We start from the raw sequence: 26,074 nt of genomic DNA, 5'->3' as shown, positions 1-26,074 counted from the left end.
CCGGTTCTCAAGGTCCTGAGGCCGTGACGCTCTTGCCCAGAATCCTCCATTCGTCCTGTTGTGCTCTGGGTTTCCTCTCCCCAGGGCAGTGTCTGCGGCAGGACGCGGCCTGGCCCGTGGGGCACCGTCCACAGACATTGGCACAAGGGAGGCAGGGCCGTGGGGGGGAGGCCACAGGGTGGGAGGCCTGTCCTTTGTGCCTCTCCTCCAGTCCCCTACAGCCAGCCCCATCCTCCTTGCATCTGGTGCCCTTAACGGACCGAGGAAACTGGAGGCTTCCCTTCTCAGGAGTCCCCTTTATCAAATGCTAGTGCCCCGTGTGCCGTATGCAGCACACCCTTCTCTGTTCAGTCCTGAAGTCAGGGAGCTATCATGGTGGAAGGGCAAGCAGCGGGCACGTGAGTCCGTCCTGGCACAGGACTGAGGCAGGGGCAGGCCTCTCTGCGTGTGTGTCCCCACACTGGGTGGAGTGGACAGGTGCTAGGATGGTGAGCCCTAGAGTTGGAGTGTGGCCTTGACAAGATAGAGCAATGAGCTGGTTGATGAAACTAGGTGCTGCTTTGTCTGGCCCACATCAGGAGGGATGTGAGTTACTGGCTGGTCCTAGAGAGCCCTGGGGCCGATGGAGAGTAACCCGGCAGGTTGCCATGTTTGTTAGAATCCACACTAGCCTGTGCTCTGGTGAGAGCCACACACAGCCGTGTGCTGACACTCGTGGTCCTGATACGGGGCTGCTGCGGCCCAGACGGCACTACGGCAGAGCCCCAGCCAGAGAGTGCCTGCCCTCCGAGTCCAGGAGACCAGGACACTCGTCCTGGCAACAGCAGCGCCACACTGGGCCCACACTTGCTGCCACTGCTCTGCTCTGTGCCTCAGTTTGCCTATATTGAAAAAGGGGGTGATGATGGTCCCTACTTCACAGGGTTGGCACTGCTGGAATTCCGTTGTGTTGATACTGGGGTGATGTTATGATGTGATGGCTCCTCTTCTCTGTCCACAGGTGAGTGACAATGGCGGACAGAACGTGACCTGCCCGGGCCCTTCTTCACCCACCGAGTGGCACCACCATGCAGAAGCCCAGCGGCCTGAAGCCCCCCGGCCGTGGGGGGAAGCACTCGAGCCCCATGGGCCGGACGTCTACGGGGTCAGCCTCAGCCTCTGCCGCGACGGCGGCCACCAGCTCTAAGGAAGGTGCGCGGGGACAAGGGTTGTGGGGGAGGGGCCGGGCAGGGCAGTGGATTTCCTGGGAGAGCCGCCCTGTGGCCAACCTGGAGGCCAGTGGTACATGGAAGTTCTTTCTGTCTGACTGTGACCCCTTTAAAAAGGAACTAGCGACAGGCTCTGATGCATGCTTTACGTGCACTGTTCCTTTTCATGCTCCCCCAACCCGAGCAGGTATCACTGTTGGCTCCACTTAGGGAAGGAGAAATGGAGGTCCAGGGAGGCCTGGAACGTTGCCCAAGGTCTCTCAGCCAGTAAAACAGCCGGGATTCAAACTCCAGCCTTCATCGGCCTCCCCACCCCCACTCGTTCCCCCTCTAAGGTCTGAGATTGTCCTCAGGAGCCAGCCCCATCTCCCCACCAGCCTTCTTGTCTGCCGCCCAGAGCCACGCCCTTTAACCTTTCTTTATCTGACCTCAAGTCTTTCTGCTGGTGGGCAGAGGGCGCCCTGGCTAGAGGCACCAGCTCTGAGGGCAAATGGTAGAGAAGAGCTGTCAGTTACTTGCTTTTTATGATGTTAAAAGTAAGATAGCGCCTGTGGGATATTTGGAAAGTTTGATGCAGGGGTAAAATTGCCTGTAATTCCACACCCTGGAGGCATTGATTGTTTTTATTTATGTCCTTCCTCTTCTTACCTGTTTGTAATCATGCTGCATAAACAACTTGCAAACCTGCTTTTTTCCTTTTCATATGATCAGGTGAATATTTCATGTCATTAAAACTTCACGTGTTCATATTAAATGGCTGTAAAATATTCTGTTCACTCAACAAATATAAGTCAAGGGCCTGCTTTGTTGACATGGTCATAACCCCTAACCACCGGAGCTCTCATTCTGAGCAAAAATGGATGTGGTCCCGGCTCTCAGGGGGGTGGCCAGTCTGGTGAGGGAGAGGCTGCGTGTCGTGAGATCCTATAAGGGGGGCCTGACCTGGGCCCGAGAGGGCAGCAAAGCCTTCCCTGAGGAGGGGACGTGTGAGCTGGGGCCTGGAGGCTGACGGTTCACTAGATGAAGAGGGGAGGGTATTCCAGGCAGAAGGAACAGCAGGTGTAAAGACTCAGTGGCGGAAAGGAGCGTGGTGAGTACAAGGGAGGGAAAGAAAGTGAGTGAGGCTGGAACATGACCAGTGAAAAGCATGCTGGTGAGATGGGGGTAAACCAGGTGGATGGACGTTTCACTTCCATCCTAGTAGCAGCGGAAGCCACTGCAGGGTTGTAAGTCAAAAAGAATGTGATAGAAGGCATTGGAAATTTTTTCTTAACCCGTTCTCTGCAGTTGAAAACTGTGATTGTTTTTTATTTTTCACTTTGATAAATGATGCTGTGATGGACGTCTTTAGGCACAAATCCTTGATTTGGTTATGCTGCAGCCATCAATGGGAAACACTGTCCATCTCATCTGACTGGTGCAGAAGTTTGGAGAGAGAGACAAAGACGGCCAGAGTCCAGACTAGGAAATCTGGGCCCTGGGTGGGGTCAAGGAAAGTCTGAGCCAAAGGTCTGGGCAGTTGGCAGAGCCAGGCCCCTGGCAGAGCCAAACAAGCAGCATGAGAGGGTGAGGAGGCTGTGTGGTGCAGCCCCTGGGCAGACCTACGCATGCCGTTCTGCCCAGTACAGCCACATCTGAAGGTCCAGACTTCCCCCTCGAAGGTGGCAAATCCGCCTTTACTCATGGGAGGCACTCTTGCGCCGTGAGAAGCCCGGCGAGAAGAAACAAGTAGGGAAGGAAGTACCGGGTGGAGAGAGCAAGTGGTGCAAAGGCCCTGGGCAGGAATGACTTTGGTTTAAGAAACATAAGGAAGACAAGCCTGGGTAGAGAGGAGTGTGAGTGAGATTGGGGAGGGTAGCAGAGGCAGGCCACGAGGGTGGGGGTTTGGGGCTAAGTGTGATGGGAGCTGTTGGAGGGTGTTACCAGAGCAGCAGTGTTCATGTCCCTCAGGCCACCATGTGGAGAACGGGCTGTGGGGGTTAAGAGCAAGGATGGGGAGACCAGTGACATGTGGTCACCCAGGTGAGGATGGCTGCACTCGCTGCCAGGGCTGTGGGAGGTCAGGGGACTGACCCATGAGTGAGCCATCAGGGAAGGCTTCCTGGGGGAAGTGGGAAAGAGCGTAGCCTTGAGAATGGGGGGAATGTCAGTGGTGGGGAGGCGGAGGGCCTGCAGGAAGTAGAGAAGAGCAAAGGCACCAAGGGGGCTGAGTTGTCCAGGGGGGTGAGGGTGGTGGTTGTGTGGCCCACTCTCTGGAGAAGGGCACCTGCCAGGCCTGAGTCCGACCCTCTCCTCTACTGGAGAGAGCCCCGTAGCGCCTTCTGGGTTCCTTCCTCATTGCTCCTTCCCTGATCAAGAGAGGCCTGAATGTGGCTCTGATCCAGCTTTAAGGTGCTCTGCCCCGGAAGAGTTACTTAACCTCTCTGGGCCACTAATGGGATAATAACATTTGTCTGATGGGATCAAGTCAGTTAAGGAATGTGCAGTGCCTGCAGGTACAAAACTCATTATGGAGTAATTTCTTCTCCTTCCACCCATCCGTAATCTCATTACAGAAAAGCTTGGAAGATATGAAAGAAGAAACACCAGTTACCCCTCCACTGAACCTGATCACAGCCACTACTGTGATCAATTTCCTGCCATTATTTTTCCTGCTGCATATATTGTTTTAAGCAGTTAAATCTTAGGTCTCCCCCAGATTTGCATCTTTTCCACGTTCGATTACATTCTGTGGGAAGTGCCTTTGCCGTCCTTTTGAGTGGCTGCGTAGTAATCCCTGCGTAGTGGACCTGGAGCACACAGTGAGGCCTGCTGGTTGCTTCCTAGTCATACTGCACAGCAGTGTGGGAGCCTCTGGGGGAGGGGGCTGGGTGGCCTGACTTGGCCTGGGCCCCCGCAGGGCTGTTCCAGAAAGAGGAGGTGCCACTCTGAATGCCCAATTGATTACAGGGCCATGCCCCTGTGCCCAAAGTGCTGGGCTTGGTGGCTCCCCCTGGCCGGCACCCACTGCCTTTGCAGACATGCAGGCTGGGGGAGAGAGCAGAGAGCTGCGAGCAGTTGGCTGAGGCAATGAAACCCTGAGAAGGCAAGGGAGATTCCTGCCACCTGGAGCTGCTTTTGTCCCTGTGCCGGGTCTGTGGAGAGGAGGGGCAGGTGGAAGCACCAGGGTGGGACGGTGGCACCAGCACTCGTGTTGGCTTCTCAGGCTCCTGTTCCCATCCCATGGAACTGCTCATGTGCTCTCTGAGGTGCCACCCCCATCAAAGGCTAGGACCCCAGTGAGGAGCATCAGGGCAGTGAGGGATAGGTCTGGGGGTGGCTAGAGCCTGGTTGGCAGTAGGCGGCAGTAAGAAGCTTCAGTTTGGGCTGGGAATCAGGGCAGTGGCTGCCTCCCAAAGCATGAGCTCAGCCTCCGGGCAGAGGGTCTGGCCAAAGGCTGGGCCTGGACTGATTCCCTGGCCCTCTGCCCCATGAAGGGCCCCACGAGGGTCTGTGTCAATCCCAGAGCTGTGACACAGGGAGCAGCAAGGCCAAGGGCTGTTGGAGGAGGTCTGTCATACCGGGAGGTGGCCCGGAGTAGGAGGAGGAGGAGGAGGAGGAGGTTTGCAGGAGGGCGCTCTGGGCCACACCTGTGGGCAAAGGCCTGGGTGGCACAGGAGGTCACGGGCAGCCCAGTCAGGCAGGATGGGCACTGCTGGAAGCTGCCTGAGATTGGCCTTCAGGGAGAGACTCGCTCAGGAGGCGACATTGCTGCAGAGTCTGAGTGACAGGAACCAACCCAGCAGGGGTTAGAAGAGCATCCAGGCAAAGGAAATAGGGGCTAAAAGGCTCGGAGGCTTCAGATGACTGAGGAGTGGAGAGCAGCTTGAGGGGGCAAGCGGGAGTGTCGAGAATGGGCCAGGGCAGGCGCCAGGCCTGCGATGGAAGTTAGCAAGCTGGGACGGGGCTGTTTAGGGGTGTGGAATCTAACGTGGGCCTGAGGGAGAAGGGGGGTGCAGGCCTTCAGGCTGGTGGCCCACGACTGCTGCTGGGCTATGGCCCTTCCTTTGGGTCAGGAACAGCCTGCAGTGGTCAGGCAGGGTCTGGTACTTCCCTGCCATCATGGAAAAGAAGGGGCCGAGGCAGGCTATGAACAGGGGCCATTAGCCCTTCCATGGGGTGTGCTTCTGAGCCCGCCAGCCAGGCCACGGGTGTCTCTCTGGGCCCCAACAAGAAGGTATGGTTGCAGTGACCTGTGGGCTCGGGGCTGCTGAGTGAAGGGACAGAGCACTGTTGAGCTCCCTCCAGCCCTGCCCCTTTGCTGGGACAGGCAGGTTCTTGAAGGGCCTCTCCCATCCCTTGCACTGTGGTCCAGCCCCCGAGATATTCCATCTAGGAGGGATGGCATCTGATGCTTGCTGTGTCACAAGCAGGCTCTGCAGAGAGCATCTTACTACATTTCTCTCTCATTAACAACCCAGTGAGAAATAACTGCTCTTCTCTCCATTTTAAAGATGAAAAGACTGAGGCTTGGAACTCTCAGCTGAGTTGCTTAGAGTTACAGGGCCAGAACGCGACTGGGCTGGAGTTGAGACTCAAGCTGGGCTGGGTTTAAAACTGGCTCAGGCCACTGGCACCTGCCGTCCCATGCCAGGGGTGACATGGCTGGGGCCCCAAGTCATTCCCAGCTCCACATACTCAGCTTATGCCTCGGGCAGGTGGGCAGGGTGGGAAGAGTAAGCTGTTCTCATTAGGTTGGTCACAACTGTCCCCCAATGTGCTTTTGTCCTTTCCTCATGCTGCCGACCCAGAACACAGGAGGTGAAGGCCGAATGCGTGGGATTCCCCCTCAGACAGGGAGAGGCCACTTGGGGTGAGGCCCACCTCCTATATCTTGATCCCCAACAAAGGGCCCACAGAGGGCTGGTCCCAGAGCTTTCATTCTGGCTTACTGAGCTGGGGCCTGGATGCCCCTGCACCCTGTGGGTGCTCAGACATGGGAGCCGGCCAGACGTGCCCCACGTGGGGCCCAGCGTGGCAGCTGGCTTCTCGTCTTATTAGACACTGACCTCACCCTACTCCGCCGCCAGAGGATTATGTCTTTCGCCCTGGTACCCCTGTTTCCGGGGAGGGCAGGAGGCATCATGCCCATTTTAAGGGACCTGTCGCAGATGCTGTGCAAACCTGGGCGGAAGCAGGGCCACTTCCAGCCCTTGCTCCTGCAGAACCAGCACGGCCCCCTGGGCAACTCTCTCCCGTCAAGGTCACCCTCTCCTGCTCTCCCTAACCACATCCTAAACTTTGTAATGGCATGAGGGTGGGGAAAGCCAAGCCGAGCTGTCTGTGGCTGGGCTGGGAGGCGGGCAGGGGGCAGGGCAGCCTCCTAATGCTCCTGACGTCGCTGGTATTGATCCAGGGGGCGGGGGCTCAGCTGCCAGCTCTACCTTCCCTGTGGCCGCAGCAGGGTTTCTCCATGGGGAGCTGGCTCTGCTCTTTTCAGGGTAAGCCACCTACGTCTTTCTCCTCTGGGTCCCTGGCTGATTCTCCTGGGTGGGGGCTTCTGAGTTCCATTTGACTCAGGAAGGACACTGAGCAATTCTTTGGACTGGGGCCGCCCCAGAGTGGCTGGTAGTGGGTCTGTTCTCCAGGGACGAATGGCAGGGATGAATGGCAGCGTGGCAGGGTGATGCTGGCCTGTGGTGACCAGAAGCGATGGGCCCTGCCTTGGTCAGGGTGGGCTGGGAGGGGTGGCCTCAGCCCTCCCTGGAGGCTGTGTCCGTGGGTGCCATCAGAGGGACTGGCCTCGGGTGGACGGGGCTGGGGAGCTCACTTGGGAAAACTGGCTCCCCGAGGAATGCCATGGAGACCTCATCCCTTCCGTTGTGACCTGTGTCTTGAGCACCTGCTGAGGAGGGATGGGGGCTCAGAGCACAAAGCAGCCTCAGGGTTTGTGGGCATTTATGTATGTTGCTTTCAGGCCAGCAGGGAGGGGAGTTCAGCGTCATGGCCAAGGCTGCATTTCAGCCTGGTCCCGAGGCTCCGACGGTGGAGAGGGGTGTTGGGGTGGGCCCCATCTCCCAGAGCTTGTGTTCTGGCTGGGGTGGCAGGCTGTCCAGAGCAAGGAAGCATGGAGCCCCGTGGGGTGGCTGCCGAGGAGGGCAGGCAGGGTTTCCATATTCTGCCTGGGACAGCCCTGTGGTCTTGCCATGATGCTGTATTAATAACACCTCCTTCTTCTCCAAGGTGTCTGGTTGTGGCTGATGAATCCTGTGGTCACCTTATTTGTAGCCCCTCCTAAGCAGGCAGTGCTCATTAGCATCAAGGCTCTGAAAAGTCCTGCAGCAAAGGAACCTTAACTTAAAGCTGCTGGTTCTCCAGCCTGTTTGAATTTGGAGATTAAAATTTTTTTTCATTATACCTAGTAACGCTCTGTGGAACACGTAGGGTTGACTGGCTCCTTGAGGGAACGGTCCTAGCATAGGTAGGGACGCCCTGTTAGAGGGCCAACTTCACGGCATATGGTCCCTGCGGATCCCTGTAAGCCCTTGATTGGGTTTTTATTAAATTGATTCCTTTTTATCCTGTTTCCTATATTCCCGTTCCCCCAGTCCCAGGCTTTCATGCCTGCATGCTATGTTTGGGACACCCTTGACCCCTGTTTTCTCATCAAGCACCACATCAGAACACTTTCCCTTCTAACCTAAAGATTGTTTTTAAAGGTTGCTTGATAATCTGAAAGACCTGACCATAATTTATATCACTGCTGGGTCCCCTATTTTGGGGCACTTAGATTCAGGTCTTGTGTTTTGTTTGTTTTGTGAATGACAAGACAGTGAGTCAGTTTTTTCTTTTTAAATTATTTCCGTGGGAAGTGGGCCAAAGATTACATTCCCTATTTTAGTTCTTCTTTTTGAAAGCATTGCATTTCATTTTTATTACCAAAGTAACATGGGCTCATTATAAAAGTCAAAGGTTAACATAAAATTGATCCCTAGCTAGGGATTTCAAATGGATTGGGGGGGTGATGATGAGATTGGGTTTGCCGTGCGGAGGGCTTGGTCTGACGGCTCTGGAGGAGGGCTGAGAGCAGTGGGATGATGGTGGCTGCTGTGCTGGGCAACATGTGAACTTTCAAGGGGCTGATCTTGGGAGGGGCCTCTGAGACCCTAAAGGGAGGTACAGATTTAGGAGTTATTTTTTCTGTGGAATTTCTGAATCTTGATAAGTAACTGGTTTGAGGGGAGGGGTAAGGAGCAATTAGGGTCTGTGGCCTGAGTAAATGAATGGGGGGGGTGTTACTTCCGAGATGGGGAGGACAGAGGAAGAGCTCATGGTGGGGGGCAGTTCAGAATGTGAGATTCTGGGGGACATCCAGGAGGAGCCAACTGCTGGATGGGCAAGTCTGACGTCCAGGGAAGGAATCTGGGCTTGAGGGAGCAACTGGGGCCCAACTTCATTCTGTATCTTCCTGTGTCATCTCCCAGAGAGCCAGATATTTTACAAGGAGAGTGTATTAGAGTGTTTTAGTGTCTTTTAAAAAGCAGAAGTGTGTCAGCATGCAGGCAGTAGCTAAAACTTCAGGGGAGGGTTGGATTATAGGGGAGCATAGTGGAGATCAGGGTTCCCCAAGTATTGACCAGAGGAGGACAATTTCTCCTGCCTCCTGCCCCCTCCCCACCTGCTCTGTGTGTGCAGGTGGGTCAGGGACTTGGTGCTTCTCTGTCTCCTCTTCCTGTCTTTCCTTTGTGGGGCTCTGTAGAGAATTTGTATGGGTCTCGGATGGGCCCGGCCATGCGTCCAAAGGGGGGCTGGGCTGGGGCTGGGGCTGTGGTGGCACCAACCCATGCTGGTTCACAAGAACCAATTGTGAAAAATCAGGAATTTGGCAAGCCAGATGTTAAACACTGCCATTATTTTACACCATCAGATTGTATGAACTTAACAATGAAATAAACTCTATTAGAAACAGGTAATAAATACTCAAAACGCATGCCTTGTAGTAGTACTTCTAGTACTGTTTATACCACAAATACTTCTATTATTTTAGGACTGGTAAAATACTACTTTTACTACTAGTAAGATTTTGTAGCATCTGTGTTTTTGAGGTTATTTATTCCATGGTGGGCATACTACATAATCTCTGCCAACTCCATGTTCAGTGACATCATGCTGGTAGCTTGAAATTGGCCGTGATGGGAGAATTTACACCATGGAAATTGGGAAATGCTACAGATCAGGGTTATTTATTTACTTTCCCTCTGAGAGCTAGTTGTTAAGCCTTGATCAGCACACAAGCAGCCATGACACAGATGGAGAGAGGAGTGGATGGAGACTGCCCCGTGGGGGGGCCACCGGGGTGGCAGGGGTGGAGGAGGCAGACAGGCCCCCAGTCCTGTCATTGGGGCAGGAAGCCTTTGGGGGAGGGTGGGCAGCAGAGCCAGGCACCACAGGACAGGACGGGCCCACTGCCCTGCAGGGAGGAGGCCATGGCACCCACCCACGAGCAGTGTCCACAGCGGGAAGGGGTCAGGAGCGGAGAGTCAGAGGGGGCCTGGGAAGCAGAGTCTCCTCTGCAGATGGAGCCACTTCTAGACACTGCTGGGTAGAAAAATACCCACCTCGAGGAGAGCAGAGAACCAAGGAGTATCAAACTATGGCCTCACTTGTGCTTTTAAGTATGCAGTGTACACACACACACACACACACACACACACACATATACACACAGTTATGTAGTATGAACATGCACAGGATAAAACCTAGAAAAACACGTCAAGGTGTCAACTGTATTATGTTTGTATGATAGAAGTATAGGTGCTTTAATTTTTTGAAAAATCAGTAACCTGTGTTTTCTAATTTTTCTGCAGTGGACGTGAATGATCTGTGTAGCAAACATTTAAATAGAGAGAGGAAAGCTTGTGTGCTGGGAAGGAGAGTAGTGCCAGCAAGAGGGGGGTACTGTGGGGAAAGCTGCTGTTTTTTGTGGGCTGGGGACGTTGATGCCACACAGATGGGCTGTCGGAGAGAGGGGAGAGGTGAGGAGACCAAAGGGGGGGTGGAGGTTTGCCTCTAAAAGGAGAAGAGGTTCTTAGCTTTCCTCTAGAAACCCGGGGAAAACAGGGAAGTACCTCAGGCAGGTCCAAAGGCAGAAGGAGACCAGGTGAAGCAGAAACCTGGAGTGAGCCTCCGTTTGTTTCCTTGACAAACGGCAGGTGAACAACTCCTGCAGCTCAGGACGTGAAGAGGCTGTGTACCCAACTCAGCATCGCGGCTCCTGCTTCTGGAGCGGGACCCAGCTCTGAGCGACAGCTCAGCTGGCGTTGCGAGGGCCTGCTGCCTGGCGCCCCGGCTGGGAGCTGGAGGGGAAGCTAAGCCCTCCTGAGCTCTGGATTAAGTCTGGGAGGCAGACATACATGGGTGAAGATAGGGGCGACATCTCTGGGAGAATAAAGGAGTAGAGGACGAAGCTGGCGGGCTGGCTCTTAGATGAAGCAGTCTGGGCAGGTGTCTCTTAGTGAGTGAGGGACAAGCGGTGTGACCAGCGGGGGCAGAGGTTCTGGGAGGGGCTCCCAAACCCATTAGCCGTGAGCCTTCTCTCCCCAACCCCAGGCACCCACGGATCTCGGTCCCTTCCTCAGCCAGGCAGGCGGCCAGCCAAGTTGTAGTGTAGTCCTGTCGTCCTCCCCACCCCAGCCCCGTGCTGCGCCCCGTTTGGCCATGTCTGTCACCCCAGCCTCTGACACGGTGCTCAGCGAGTGGGGTCCCTGGTGGCTGAGATTCCACAGGTATGGGAAGGACCTGTCCCTACGTTCCCAGGAGAGGAGGATGCCGTCTCCCACTGTAGGACCCGGCCAGCAGCTGCTGCCACTCCACACCATGTCCTTCAGTCCTTTCCATCCACGTTCTCCTTTGAACTTGAAACCAGCAATAAATTCCCCTGTGCCTGTGTCTGGGGAAAGGACCAGCTGCTCCTGTGAGTCTTGTCACTGCCCTTTGCTTTCCTGGGGTCTTTTGAGCCACTATTGCTCTGTGTAAGAACTCGGAGCGGGTAAGGCCCAGATCCTGGCTTCAGGGAGCTTCCAGAGCCTCCGAGCTGTGAGGGTGTGGCCTGTTCTGAGAGCTGAGTACTCAGCCCAGCTCCTCGGGGAAAAGACACCCATAGGACATCAGTGCTGGCGCTGGCTATTTCTGACCGAACTCTTTGTGTCCCATGGGGAAACTGAGGCCCACATATGGGAAGGGGCTTGGTCAGGCCTAGCCAGTGTGTTATAATGGCTCCCTGGAGGGAAGAGGGCTCTGTAGGGGTTTTCGACACGTTCCCAACCTCAGGCGGCTAAAAATTCCCCAGTGTAAGAAGGGAATTTGATGAGGGTTTGTCCCTGGGAGACTGGGGCAGACGAGGGCACAAAAGAGAAAAAAATGGAGCAAAACACCCAAGTGTGGTTGCCACAGGATTTTAGCAGCTGTCGAAACAACTGGTCCCTGGGCCTGTGGCCCCTGTAAGGGGCGAGGGAACAAAGGAGATTACCTGAGAGTCTGCCTGGGTGGGAACAGCTGGGAAGGAGAACAGCTGAGTAGGCAGATTTTTGCCCAGAATAGGCACATTGGGTCTTTCTCAACCTGGGGTCCTCCTCTGTGCTGTAAGCAAAAGGACAGGTAGGGACCGGCTCTTACCTGGGCCACAGCCATTCACTTAGCAGACATCATCGAGCCCCTCAGCACAGGGAAGCATTCTAAAAACGGATATGGGAAGGGCACCTGCCATGCATGTGTACCTTATAGGAGAGCCGTCGAGAGTGAGTGCTCTGAGCCAGAACAGCTGGCCTGACCCCTGCCTGCTGACTTTGAGCACGTTTCATACCCTCTGTTTCCTAATCTACAAGAGAAGAATGTAATGTATAAAAAGTACCCAGTTGGCACTTCGTAAATGGTAGCTGCTATTTTAATAACGACAGCATTGACATCTCGATGGTGACGGGCTCCTTGGGCAATGTGACGAGGGGCTGGAGGCTGGGCACCATCCAATTTGTGGCTTCTGCCCCTTCTGACTGCTTTCCAGAGCCGCTTGCCTGAGAAAGGTGTGCGCCTGCTCCAGTGAGCGGGAGAGCCACTGCGGGGAGTGAGTGGGGCTCGCAGATCCCAGCAGAAGCTCCTTGTGATACTGGGTTGTCCTGGATCAGGGCTGGAGTCTCCCAGGAACATGGCCTGGGTACAGGGACCAGCAGGATGGGAGGATGGGGTGTGTGTGAGCCAACTTACACTCAGTGTTTTATGTCAATTTCAGAAGACTCCGCTGCCCCCCTCACTCCCCGTGTTACTCAGGGGTGGAGCCACTTGCCCAAGGTTACCAAAACCTGCCTAGAAGCGCTTCTTCTGTCTCCTGGGCCTTTTGTGGGTTTTTTTCCCAACCAGAATCGCAATAGTCAGCCCTCTTGGGCACAAGTATGGGGCAGGCACTGTCCTGTCACTGCACAACAGCCCAGGTAGAGGTACAGGTGAGGAGACCCAGGTAGCTCTGCGCAGCTCCAGGGCCTGTTTTCTCAGCACGGTGGCCTCTGCCTCATGGGATCTCGGTGGTGAAAAAGCCTTAGGGGCCCTCAACTGGAGTCCCACTCGGGGTTCGTTTCTAAACAAGAAATGGAAGGAGACGTCCTTAAGTAAGACGTAAAAGATGAGGTTTTTCCCTGCTTTTAGGGAACTGTAGGGTTTAGCCAGATTCTGTGAAATGGGCCATTCAGAGCAGTCCAAGATTTGGGGTGATTGTAGTTTGGGCATGGTGGGTGGTTTGTATACCTCTGTTAGATGAATGAAAGTGCCCTGTACAAAGAGCCAGAGCCCTTTGGCCAGAGTTTGGCTCTGCTGCCTGCGGCCTGGGAGCCTAGCAAAAGCACCTGTTATCTTTGAGCCTCAGATTCCTCGTCTGTAAAACTGGGATGACAAAATCACTTGACAGGATGAGCTGTGAGGGTCAGATGAGTGGCTGTGTCTCACCTTCTTAGCACAGAGCATCAGTTAGTGGGTATGATGACTGGTTGTTAATCAGATTCAGCAGCAAAGCTCGTTCATCTCCCAGGAGCCCAGCTCACAGGTGAGAGGCAGCCCCTTTCCCCCACCCCAGTGAGGACCCCCATCCAGGCTGCCCAGGCCCTGGGTGGCCGCATGCTTTCCTACCACTGCTGCCAGTGCCCAGACGAAAGCCTACCTGCTTGGCCTCGTGTGTTGGGCCTGCCTTGGAATTGTGGCCGCCCCATTCCCCGGAAGTTCTGTCGTTAAGGGTTGGCTTCCAGTCCTGAGATAGCATCCAGCCAGGCCCGGGGCCCCTTGGCTAAAAGGAGGGTGTGGGTGGGAGCCGCTGCCCTGTGGCACCCCCCACTGATTGCCCATGGAAAGGGCCAGAAACACAGGCAGTGTGATGGGGGTATGGCAGCGTCTACTTGCTTCCTGTCTCCATCTGTGTTTCACGAGCACATCAGCCACTGGAGTAGAGGCGGAGAAGGATGAGACCTTCTCAGCTTGACGCTTGGTCTGTCTGACAGGAAGAGGGGGCAGCCTCCAGACCTAGAGGTGCAAATAGACGGGCTTTCTGAGCGCCCACCTGCCCAAAAGGCCCTACGTGGGGCCCAGGAGCCAGACACACAAGAAGCACGGTGGGGGTTGAGCCCTGCTTTATCATTTCCTGAGTGAGCTTGAGTAAGTTGCTTCCCTTCCCTTCCTCTTTGAGGTCTGGAGCACGTCGGAGGCCAGGCCTGGGAGGTAGGCCCCTCCCAGGGTTTGAGTCCCATTTCTACTGTGTGGCTTTGGGCAAGGCCCTGGCCTCTCTGAGCCTCAGGGTCATTCTTCCTATAAGGAGGGGCTGGATCAGGGAACCCCGTTTAGGCCAAAGAGCCTGGTGTTCAGTCCTAGGAATGAGGTTACATATTTGCTTCCGCTCCTGCCCTCCTCTCTCCCAGTTTTCCTGGTCTGTGCAGCCCTGAGGCTTTAGGCTGCAGCTTGGGAATGGGGAGGGAAGGGACAGGAGGCTTAGGAGTGGAGTAAGAGGGTTTTCCTGGTTCCTTCCTTGAACTAAGATGTTTGTGGCCAGCTATTAAATAGATTGCGAGCCTTTTGGGGGCCACGAGCTGTCTGGGGAAGAGGGTGGGGGCCACAGAGACCACTCACAAGATCTGAGTCCACAGGGTAGGGAGATGGCAGCTTATAACCCTCAGTCATGGGTTCGTTCCTGTCCCTTGAGTTTGAGTGACCCTGAGCAGTGGAAAGTATTGCTTCTGAGGAGGCACTTTTCTGAGTTTTTAATTCTTAGAACTTTCCAGAGGGGCTGGAAGAGTAGGGAGAAACCTAGGGATGCCCAAGGCCCATGAGTGATGAGACCGGCCCAAGGCCACACTGCCGGCCATGCCTGCCTCAGTTTCCCCGTCAGCCAGCACCGGCCCCTTCCAGCTCTCACTCAGCCCTAACTGCTGCCTCTCTCCTCACCCCACAGGCTCCCCCCTGCACAAGCAGGCCTCGGGGGGCTCCTCCACGGCCGTGCCTGCCGCCCCTGAGAAGCCTGGAACAAAGGCAGCCGAGGTGGGAGATGACTTCGTGGGAGACTTCGAGGTTGGCGAGCGCGTGTGGGTGAATGGCGTGAAGCCCGGCGTGGTGCAGTACCTGGGCGAGACGCAGTTCGCGCCAGGCCAGTGGGCCGGTGTGGTGCTGGATGAGCCGGTGGGCAAGAACGATGGTGCCGTGGGTGGCGTGCGCTACTTCGAGTGCCCGGCCCTGCAGGGCATCTTCACGCGGCCCTCCAAGCTGACCCGGCAGCCCACGGCCGAGGGCTCGGGCAGCGATACCCACTCGGTAGAGTCGCTGACCGCCCAGAACTTGTCGCTGCACTCAGGCACGGCCACACCTCCACTGACCAGCCGCGTCATCCCGCTGCGAGAGAGCGTCCTCAACAGCTCCGTCAAGACGGGCAACGAGTCGGGCTCCAACCTCTCGGACAGTGGCTCCGTGAAGCGGGGTGACAAGGACCTGCGCCTAGGAGACCGGGTGCTGGTGAGTCCCCTGCCCCGACCTCTGCACCTCACATGAGAGCTGAATCCCAGGACGGGCCGGGAGGGAACTCGAGGGACACAGGTGGGGTCCAGGCTGGGGCACCCACTCCTCTTCAGAACCACATGGAGGGACCAGGGAGACAGGTTCAGTGGGCTCTGGAGACTGTCGATGTGTGGCCCTAGGCAGGTGCCTGAACCTTTTTGGGCCTTAGTCTTCCCATCCATAAAACGGGAATTTTTATACCACCTCCCTTATAAGTTGAAATACGTTAATACTTGTAATACCTTTAGATGGTGCCTGATACTTAGTAAGTGCCCCATAAATGTTACTAGTATTGATATTACCCATTGATCTAGCCCACCAAGGTGGATATGTCAGGCCTAGACTGGGAAAGACCGGGTACTGCAGTGCTTAAGAGCCCAGGCCCAGGGTCGGGTGGTTCCCACACCTAATTATAATGGACGATGGTCACTGTTGCTGTGGAGGAGAGAACTGGGCTCCGGCTGAGTCTTCCTGCCACGGTCCCTCCTCTCCCATAGTCGCAGCTGTTGTTGGGGCCAGGTTGGAAGGAGGCAGTGGTCCCCAAGTCCTTCGGAGTCTGGATTCATCCTCCTGCTGTCTGAATGTGGCAGTGTGAGCCGGCCCTGGACTGGGGGTTGCAAGGTACCCAGGAGGGGTCATGATACATGGGACCAAAGCCAGTGCGGGGGCGGTCGACGTAGCCCCGAGCTGACTCTGCTCTCCAAGAACCATAGTGTTGAGTAGGTGAGAAGAATACACGGTGTAGTCCCGGGAGGGTGTCTGGCGGGCCTGGGGTCTGAGGAGTCAAGGGGAGGGGGTCAGTTGGTGGAGGGAGAGGTTCCTGTGCTCAGGTCAGAGAGGCTTCCCAGAGTGGGGGGTTTTCACCTCGAGGTGGGGAACACATGTCTGGAGCTCCAAGGCTGAGTGGGCAAAGGTTTGGGGGGGCCCTGGGGTCCCAGAATGGGGACCCCAGAAGGGCATCACTGCCTGGGATCCTCCCTCCCTGCTCTGGAGACCCCTTGCAGGGCCATAGTTCCTCCTGGAGGCTTCTGGGAACAGCATTTAGGATGGGGGGGTGGACAAGAGGGAATTTTTATATCCATGGCCCCATTGAATCCTCAAGACACTGCTGTGATGTAATTTTATCATCCCTACTTCGTGGATGGAGAAACTGAGGCTCAGAGAAGTTTAATCACTCGTGTGAGATGACAGAGCAGGGCCAAGATTCGAACCAGCCCCCAAAGCTTGCCTTCCTGTCACTAAGCCATGTCTGTCTACCTGGCTAATCTCTATGGAGTCTGCCTACCCCCGGGGCCAGTTTGCCAGTCTGGTTTCCTGTGGACAGAACTTCCCCCCGGGTGATCTGGTGGTGGGCGTGGCCAGACTTGGTCCCTGCCCTCAGCCACTTACAGTCCATTCCGAGAAAGACCATGATTCATGTGATCGCAGACATCAGTATTTCCTTACAGACTCTGGTAAGTGCCGCGAAGAAATGATCCATGGTGCTTCGAGAGCCGATCACGGAGGGAACTGGTCGGGGAGCTTCCCTGAGGAACAGTGTTAGCGCTGAGATAGGAAATGGCCTGGCGTGGACTGGCCACCATGGGGCAGGAGCATTGCGCTGGCAAAGGCCTGGAGCCAGAGAGACTAAAGAAACAGAACAGGGAGGCCACGCAGGTGGCAAGGGAGCAGAGCAGGACTGTTCCCAGGAGGCTGTGGGCCAGCCCCGCAGGGCAGGGCTGGGGGCCGGCAGGGCTTTGCTCCAGGACCAAAGGGAGCTGTGGAGGCTCTGCAGCAGCATGAGCAGATTCACATTTTAAGCACATCTTGCTTACTGCTTGGTGGGGACAGGATGAGAGGGGCAAGAGTGCAGCAGAGGGTGTCGGGGCTGCTGTGGCAGCGCCGGGGGCGGGGAGACTAGACTCTCAGGGCCCCTGTGTCTTCCTGTCCAGGAAGCCTGTTTTGATGCAGTCACTCTGCTCTTCCTACCGTAGCTCCCTGGGAAGCCATCTCCAGCCAGTGGGACCCAGGCGAGGCGGCTTACGGTCTTACTGAGCTGTCCTTGGGGATGCCCGGGTCTGAGAGCGCCTGCTGGCCTTGGCCGCTGCAGGGAAGTCAGGCCTAGATGTGTGCCCTTTCTGCTCCGTCTCAGCTGGACGAGTCACTTAACTGAGCCTCATCCTATTCATTCATTCGTTCGTTCATTCATTCATTCATTCATTCATTCATTTTTTTCATTCATTCATCATCTGTCCGTTCAGCAAAACAGCCTAGTTAGCACCCATGTGATGCTTTTTAAAAAGTAATTTCTTTTTCAGTTAATTGACATACACTGTTAGTTTAGGTGTACAACATAGTGATTAGACACTTATATAACTTACGAAATGATCAGCACGATAAGTCACAATCATCTGGCACCGTGTGATGCTTTTCTGGGAGCACAGAGCGAGCCGGTGGATGTGGGAGTGCTCCCCAGTTACGACGAAGGGCTCTGCTGTGCAACGCCTGGCGAGTGTCATGAGGGCCTGGGTGGGGTCTTTGACCTCTTTGGGGTGGGAAGTGTTGGCTCTGGGGATTCTTGACCAGCCCTGATGAGTCTCCAGGTTGGGGAGTAAGGGGATTAATCCCAGGAACCTCCCCTTGCACCTGCCCCCCTTCACAGAGTGGCAACTGGACGTGCTGGGCGAGTTCAAACTGTCACAAGGCGGGCAGTACTCTAGAAGTGTCCACCTGTCCCTAGCCCTCCAGCAGAGTGGGCAGCAGTAGCAGCAGAAGAATAGGGAGGCCAAGCAGATAGCGAGGGAGCGAGAATTGTGAGCCCACGAGCAGATTGCGTCCTCACTCAGACACTGCTTTCTTGGGGGCATACCCCGCTCTGGGTACCATGCCTAGCACTTGCTGCACCTGGTTTCTTTGGGTCCTCCCCTCTGCCTTACGAGGTGGGGGTTATCGCCCTCCCTCTGTTTTACAGATGAAGAAACTGGGCTCAGCTCTGGAAAATAGCCTGCCCAGGGACACAGCCAGGAGGTGATGGGCCGTTCATTCCTTTATTCCCTCATCAACTCTGCCTGTTCTGATGGCCTTGGATTCTGGGTAGGGGAGAGGAATTTGAATGAGGGATTTGTTTCTTCCCTGTGGCTCAAGCCCCACCTGCCCTCCGCCCCCCCCAGTCTGCAGCCCCTTGGATTAGCCCTCTGGGCTAGTCCGCTGCACGGCCAGGACCCAGCTGGTGTGGCTGGCCCCAGAACTTGCTTTTCTCCCCTGAGCGCGCTGTACACACCTGACATGTCACCTTCCTGTCTCTACTCCACCCTTAAAAATTATACCCTGGATGTGGGTGACTGTAAAGGCCTAAGCTTATATAATTTGAGGATGGGGGACTCTAGGAAAAACAATACAAAAAATTATGCTTTTGCAAATTTTGTATGTCATGTGATCCGTGAATGCATTGTCAGGGCCTCAGAAGAGGCTGGTGCAGGCTAGGGGCCCTGATGCCTAAGCTCTTAGCTTCACCAGCCACAAACCTGCTTCTGACCCAGTTGAGGGCCTGACAGTGTTTGTTATTTATGAACATAAGTATTTATGTTCATTAAGTTGTGCTGCTCATCAAAGATACCTCTGGATCCTGGTTTCGTTTGGGTCTCAACACTGCCCCATGAGGTCCATGTACTAGCTAAGTAATCATGGGCAAGTCATTTAGCCCCTCAGTGCCTCAGTTTCTTCACCTGTAAAATGGGGATATTTCGCCTGCCTCGTGTGGCTCCGAGTAAGCTCTGAAGTGTTAGCTAGTGTCAGCATTAAGTCTGTGAGGGGTGGGTGTTCTCAGCTGTGGGGTCCTAGGTGCAGTGAGGGGTGCAGAGCTCAGAGCCTCCCCGATGTCGCAGGGTGGCCCACAAAGACCTGAATGTCCTTGGCTGCCATTGTACTTGCTGTGAACAGAGCCGTGTGCCGAGAACTTTACATGCACAGTCCATTTCCACTTCAGCTCTGACGGGCCCTTGTCCCTGGGGGTGCCTCTGGGAGGTGAGAGGAAGACCTGGTGACCACAGGAGAAACATGCCTCACCTTTGTGGAACAGTGTCACTTAAATATCGGGAGTTTTGACACGCACCTGTCTGAGCCAGATCTTCAGGGGTGCCTTGGAGTTTAGCGCTGGGCTGCATGGATGACCTCTTGTTCTCACAGTCGCCTGTGAAGCATATGTTCCATTTCACAGACTGAAGCCCGAGACTCAGTTCCCCACAGTACCTGGAGTAGAAACGGATGAGCTGGGCCAACAGGCTACCTGTCCTGCCTCTGTCCTTTCCCACCTTCTGCCCCCTCCCCGACCCTAATACACACACACATAATCTTTTTCACTAATGCCTGAAATTCCTCCAGCAATGACCGTTCTATTCTGCCCAATTTCCTCTTGTAAAATTCTCCTTCCCTTAGTTCTCTCAAAGCTTGGCCTGGGTGAGTTGGGGTTTCTCTCTGGATGAGCATTCACGGGTCCTGGGTATCTGGGGTGGGGGTTCCTGGCAGAGGTGGAAACGGACAGGTGAAATGACTTGTCCAGGGTCACACAGCCTTTTAGAACATGCCAGGCAGAGACGAGACAGGACCTGGGCCAGGAGAGACCATGGAACGCCAGGCCACCTTTCCGTTTCCTTCTGCCTGGGGAAGGCCTCCACTGCCCTTGGTCCGGGCACCTGCCAGGCCCAGGGAGCATGTGGGGGGCACTTGGCTGCCTGGCTGGCCTGAGATGAGGGAAACTGCTGTGTGTGTCCCCCTCGGAGCCTACAGGAGCGCCAAGGTGTGGTCCTGAAAGTCCAACCCAGGAGGTGGGTTTGTCTGCATGGGTTTTAGGGAAATTGGTTTTAGAGTCAGCATGGCCTGGTATGGCAGACTCAGGACCAGCCAGACAGCCAGCAGTGCAGGGTTGAAGTCATGGAAGAGAGAAGACATTCCAGGTTGGAATTACAGAGCAGCAAGAACCAGGAGTGCAGGTTGAGACCTGGTGACAGAAAGGGTTGGGAAGACACCACCTGAGGGTCATTGACCAGTGAGAGCCAATGCAGACTCACAGACAGGCCTGCTGGGGCAGAGACCACCAGGCCCTAACTATTGTATGGGAGGGGATGGTGAGATTCAGAGAGGGCAAGTACTTGCTCAGAGTCACACAGCAGGACATGGGGAAGGCTGGGATCGAGGCTCTGGGCTTGTACCCACCAGCCAGCCTAGGAGTGTTCCCTGTATCCCCCAGAGTGTGCAGCAGTCTGTGTTGGGGGCTGGAAATGTCTTGGTCAGCTACAGTTGACAGTATGGGATATAATTAGCAAGGAACAGAGAAAGCTGTCTCAGGAAGGAAGAGGCCTCGCTGGCTGCTTGTGGCTCCAAGGGGAGCCCCAGGGCCAGAGCCCCAAGGAGACAGATGTCAACGTGGGGTGGTGGGAGAGCTCTCTGACCCCCAAAGACGTCAGATGGCAGATAGGTTGCCATGGCACGTCAAGTTCTCCAGAAATAGTTGCTGAGGTGGGTTTGGGGTGAAATATTTATTAGGGGTTTTGATATCTGTGAAGGAATTGGCAGAGGCAGAAGTCAGACTGCAGTGTGGGCTGGACAGAGCCTTGGCCAACCAGGGGTGCTCTGGAGAGAGGTTGTCCGTCATAGGGGCATTGAGCCCGTGCCCACCTTTCTGCCCCTGCCTCACTCAGTTACCAGGTGTGGCTGCCCCAGGAAGGGCGTTATCCCAGGCAAGGGGGCTCCCTCAGCAGGACAGCAAAGTCTTCCTGGAGCATCTCTGCTTATGTGAAGTCTCTGTCCCTTCGTGTCCCTTCAAGTAATGGCTACAGAGACTTCCCAAGAAGGGTGGACCAAGAGATCTTTCCAGAGAACTTCCTCTGTCTACTACTGGCACCCTCTCCCAGCACTTCTCAAAGCTCAAAGCCAAAGCCAAAGCCAGCCTCGCCTTGCAGATAACCCAGAAGGTACCAGCCCACGAGGAAGTCTGAGCAGTCAGCCGACCCATCCCCATGGGCTGGTAGGTTCTCTGCAGGGCTGTGTCCCACCCGACAGCCCCTTGGCAGCTGGCCTGGTTAGGTGTAAGAGCACTGTCCTGAGAGATTAGGAATGAGGTTCTTTCTCTGCCGGTCACCCCGCCTCCACAGTCCCTGTCAGACACCCAGCAGGGGCCATCCGTGGTGTGGAGGGGGCGAGGTGGTGGGAAAACAGGCTTAGGGGTTATCCAGGCCTGGGTGTGAGCGCAGCTCTGCCCCTCACAACAATGTGACCCTGGGCAGGGGACTGGGACTGAGCTTCAGTTTCCTCACCTTTAAAAAGGGGCTAATAGTGGGTGGCTGGTGAGCTCAGTTGGTTGGAGCGTGGTGCTAATAACACCAAGGTTGCCGGTTCGATCCCCGCATGGGCCACTGTGAGCTGCGCCCTCCTTAAAATAAATAAATAAATAAATAAATAAATAAATAAATAAATAAATAGAAAGAAAAAGGGGCCACCTCATTTTGCAGGATTTGTAAAAATCTGCTGAGGAAGAGTTGTGGGCCCTGGGGATATCCTGGTGTTCTTCCTCTGCCCTGGATCCCATTTATTCACCCCAAGTCTTCCTGGCTGAGGGGTACATACCTTGAGGCTGGCTGGGAGACCTAGCTCTAGCTGGGAGGGGCTTGTAGGAGTGGGCTGGGACCTCTCCTGGGACTGGTGTGCTTGGGGGTGGGGGCAGAGGGAACTGGCCCCGCTGTGAGGGGAGAGGGATGAGGAGACTGGTCACTAACTCACATGGCTGCTGGGCCTCGTCTGCTGCTGGGCTCCACTGATGGGGAGCAGAGCCAGGGAGGGTGGGGAGAAGGGGAAGAAGACTGGATCTGCCTCTGGCCCCCTCTCTGTCACAGGACTTCTCACTGGATGGCCCCAGGCCCTGGGCACGGGGCAGGAGCTCTGGCCGTTGGTCTTCCCTTTAGCCCTCCCTCTTCCTCCCCGGAGGAGCAGAGGTGGGACCTGTGAGGTCAGGCTCAGAAGGCTCCCTGTTCCCCAGGGTCACAGTGAGGAATTCTAGCATGAGTCTCAGTAATAACCTATGTGTGGCCCCTCCTCACCTTTTCTTTAAAGTACACACGTACCTGGGTTGACAAATAACCAGTTCCCCCCATGTGCTGGGCTGCAGAGAAGACTGACTCAAGGCCCACAAACATAGTTGGGGGCGTCAGCTCGGCTACTCCTACCTGCTGCTTTGCCTCAGTTTCCTTTTTAATATTTTGTTCCTCAATTTATTGGGGTGACATTGGTTAGTAAAATTACATAGGTTTCAAGTGTACAGCTCTGTAATACGTCAGCTATATGGCACCTCTTCTGTAATAGTCACAGCTGCTTCTTTGTGTCTCCAGGAATTCCCAGCATCCGCCCCTCCCCCACATGCTAGCTGACGATGGTTCTGTGCGTCCTGGGAAGAATAGAGCCATGGCCTAGCCCTACACCTGCCAGCATCTGCACACTCTCCCTTCTCTCCGCCTAGTTCTGTCTGGGGCCCCCACCGCCAGCTGTTGTCGCAGGCCAGCCTCCCCCACCTGCCCCGGCACACAGTCCCCTGTCTCTGCTGCACATTTCCCCTTCCCGGTCTTTTCATTCACTTGCTCCAGCTTCTCTTAAAAACAACCTTAAAACTAAAACGCTCCCCCCAGGACTGGCCACCGTCCGTCTCTCCCTGCTTCCTAGAAGCACTTACTTCTCTTGACTTCTAGGATTCTGCACACTCCCCTGCTTTCCTCTGACCTCCCTGGCCCCCACTCCCTGCTATTCCTCGTCCCAGCATGAGGTCAGGACACTGACCTGACCTCGGCTTGTCTGTCCCTGTGCTGTGCCCTTGATGGAACCATGTAGGCTTGTGACAGTCCAGGCACGTGTGAGTGTCCCACTGCCCAGGGTTGGATCCCAGGTCCTGGCCTCTCTCTTGACCTCGCGTCTCATATGGCAAGCTCTTATCTTACGCAGCATCTCTGCTTGACGTGTGTTAGTTTCCTGTGGCTGCTGTAACAAGTGCCACAAACTGGACGGCTTAAAACAACAGAAATCTGTTCTCAGTGCTACAGGTTAGAAGTCTGAAATCAAAGGCGTCAGCAGGGCCATGCTGTCTCGGAAGGATCAAGAGAAGAGTCTGTTCCCTACCTTTCTCTTGTGTTCTGGTGTCAGCAGCAGTCCTTGGCTTGCAGCTGCACCCCCGCCAATCTCCGCCTTTTCCTCTCATGGCCTTCTTCCTTCTGTGTGCATATCTGTGTCTTCTTACAAGACCTCCAGTCACACTGGATGAAGGCCCACCCTAATGACCTCATCGGAGCTTAATCACTTAATCTAAAACTCCCTACTTCCAAATAAGGTCACATTCGCAGATACTACGGTTGAGGACTTCGGCGTATCTTTTGTGGGGACACAGTTCAATCCATAGCTCATGGGCAAAACAGAACTCAGTTGGTCGTCACCCACCCCCATCCCCAACCTGCTCCTCCTCTTTCCCATTGCAGTAAAAGGCACTCCTGTGTCTCCAGCTGACCCAGCCAGGAACGTGGGAGTTGGCCTTGCCTCTGTTTCTGTCTCCTCCCCAACACGTGGTTCATCTGCAGGTCTCTGGTCCTACCTCCAAAATACACCCCAATCCATCCCTACCCCACCACCTCCATTGGCAGCTGCTCTCTCTCAGACAACAGAGCTGCCTTCTCCTGGGTCTCCCTGCCGCCAGCCAGGTCCCTACATCCCAGAGGCTCCCATCTCACTTGGAATAAACCCACCCACCTTCCCATGGCCCCCAGACCATGTGATCTGCCTGCGCTGCCCTTTATCATCTGACTTCTGCTGCTGCCCCTCATCCTGGCCTCTGTACTCCTGCCATGCGAGCCTTCTTTCCTTTCCTCCAGGGTCTCTACCTGGGACACTGTTCCCCAGGCTTCTCCCGGCTCACTGTCCCCCTGTTAGACCTCTGCGCCTCTGTCACTCCTCAGAGACAGAGCCCTCCCACATCACTGCATGTATTCCATATATTATTCACTTCCTCCTTTTCTGTCCATTTCCCCGCCCCAACCGGGAGCTCCACGAGGAGCGTCTTGTCTGTTTCCTTCCCATGGCTGTGCCCCTAGTGCCTATGGCAGCCTGAGAGCGAGCGGGGCTCCACAGACTAGCTGAGCCCCAGCTACCCCTTGATAGCTGTATTCAGGTCAGCGACTGTGGACGTTGTCAGGGACGGTCACCGAGGGGTGCTGCCTGCCTCAGTCCCCTCATTTCCCTGAATGTGGCCCGATACCACTGCCCACCTGCCCTTCTCACCTGGCCAGCATCCTGCCAGCACTCCTGCCTCTCCCCCACTGCTCCCCAGCAGGGGCTGCCTCAGGCCTGGGACATGAACCCCTCACTGTACCCTCACAGCAGCTCTGGTCCAGCCTCCCGATGACAGAGCTGGGCAGCTCTGATGCCCTGTTCTCTCATCGTGTGGGTGAGACCCTGATCTGAGGCACATTCGGCTATTTTAAGTGACTTCCTCCAGTTTTGACTTCCTCAGTGGAAAGTCCCTGAGAAATGGATGAATTCTACCTGCCCACCACCATTGCTTTGTGGGACCTGAGATTTAGTTGCTGTTTGGCCCAAGCCAGAAGGGACTCCAGGCCCACGGGTGACCCCCAGGTGGTGGAAAAGGGAGGGGTTGGGGCTCATCCCTTGGAAGACGGGGGCCTGGCGTACAGTGGGGGTGGACGTGAGGGGGACATTACCTTAGTGAGCAACAGGAACCCTCATGCATTGCTGGTGGGGATGCAAAATGGTGCGGCCACTTTGGAAGACAGTATGGCAGTTTCTTATAAAAGTAAACTTACCATACGATTCAGCAGTTGTGCTCCTTGGTATTTATTCAAATGAATTTAAAACTTACGTCTACACAAACACCTACACACAAATATTTATAGCAGTTTTATTCATAATTGCTAAAACTTGGAAGCAACCAAGACGTCCTTCCATAGGTGAATGGCTAGATAAACCGTGGTATATCCAGACAATGGAATGTTATTCAAGGATGGAAAGAAAAGGGTGGTCAACCCATGAAAAGGCGTGCAGGAACCTTAACTGTACATTACTCAGTGACAGAAGCCACTCTGAAAAGGCTACCTACTGTATGATTCCAACTATATGACATTACATTCTGGAGAAGGCAAGGTTTGGGAGACAGTAGAAATATCGGGATAGGAGGGGGGAGAGATGAAAATGGGCAGAGCACAGGATTTTGGGCAGTGAAACTATCCTGCATGATCCTGTAATGGTGGATACATGGCATTATACATTTGTCAGAGCCCAAGAACGAACCATATTGTAAACTATGGACTTCAGTTCATACAAATGTTGGCTCCTCGTTGTAACAAATGTGCCACACTAATGTCAGGCGTTAAGCGGGGAAGCTGCAGGGGAGGGATGTGAGGGGACAGATGGGAATTTTCTGCTTAAATTTCCTGTAAACCTAAAACTGCTCTAAAAAATAAAGTCTACTACTTTTCAAGTTAAAAATGTTAAATAGTGTAATAAAAATAAAAACAGAGAGAAGGGGAAGGCCTCGCCACTGTGGAGGGTGCACATGGAGTGGGACCCCAGTGAGGAAGCCACTGCAGAATCTCTGGGGCTTCAGGAAGGTAGGTGAGCTGCCCTGGGTGGGAGTCAGTCCCATCCCTGCTGGAAAACTTCCCGTTGTTTCTGCTTTGCTCCCATCGCTGAGAGGATACCTGCCTGACTCTATCCCACTAAGGATGGAGGGCGGGACAGGGAAGGATTTGGAGGCAGCTGGGGGCTGAGGCTGCAGCAGCAGCTCCCTG

General features: G+C 55.0%; 1 protein-coding gene across 2 annotated transcripts in view; it reads left to right on the top strand.

The window, feature by feature from the left end:
• The window catches only part of CLIP2 (CAP-Gly domain containing linker protein 2), a 78,982-nt gene that overhangs the window by 18,169 nt on the left and 34,739 nt on the right, over positions 1 to 26,074 (top strand). For both annotated transcript variants that reach the window (XM_081053537.1, XM_081053536.1), the window contains exons 2-3: positions 1,001 to 1,191; positions 14,668 to 15,221. In XM_081053537.1, the coding sequence (XP_080909663.1) occupies positions 1,068 to 1,191; positions 14,668 to 15,221 (678 nt within the window). In that variant the 5' untranslated portion in view covers positions 1,001 to 1,067. The remainder of the gene's footprint in view (positions 1 to 1,000; positions 1,192 to 14,667; positions 15,222 to 26,074) is intronic.

Source organism: Rhinolophus hipposideros, assembly GCF_964194185.1.
Source record: "Rhinolophus hipposideros genome assembly, chromosome: 7".
Lineage (NCBI taxonomy): Eukaryota > Metazoa > Chordata > Mammalia > Chiroptera > Rhinolophidae > Rhinolophus > Rhinolophus hipposideros.
The sequence above is the reverse complement of the archived record's forward strand: the minus strand, read 5'-3'. Positions and strand labels throughout refer to the sequence as shown.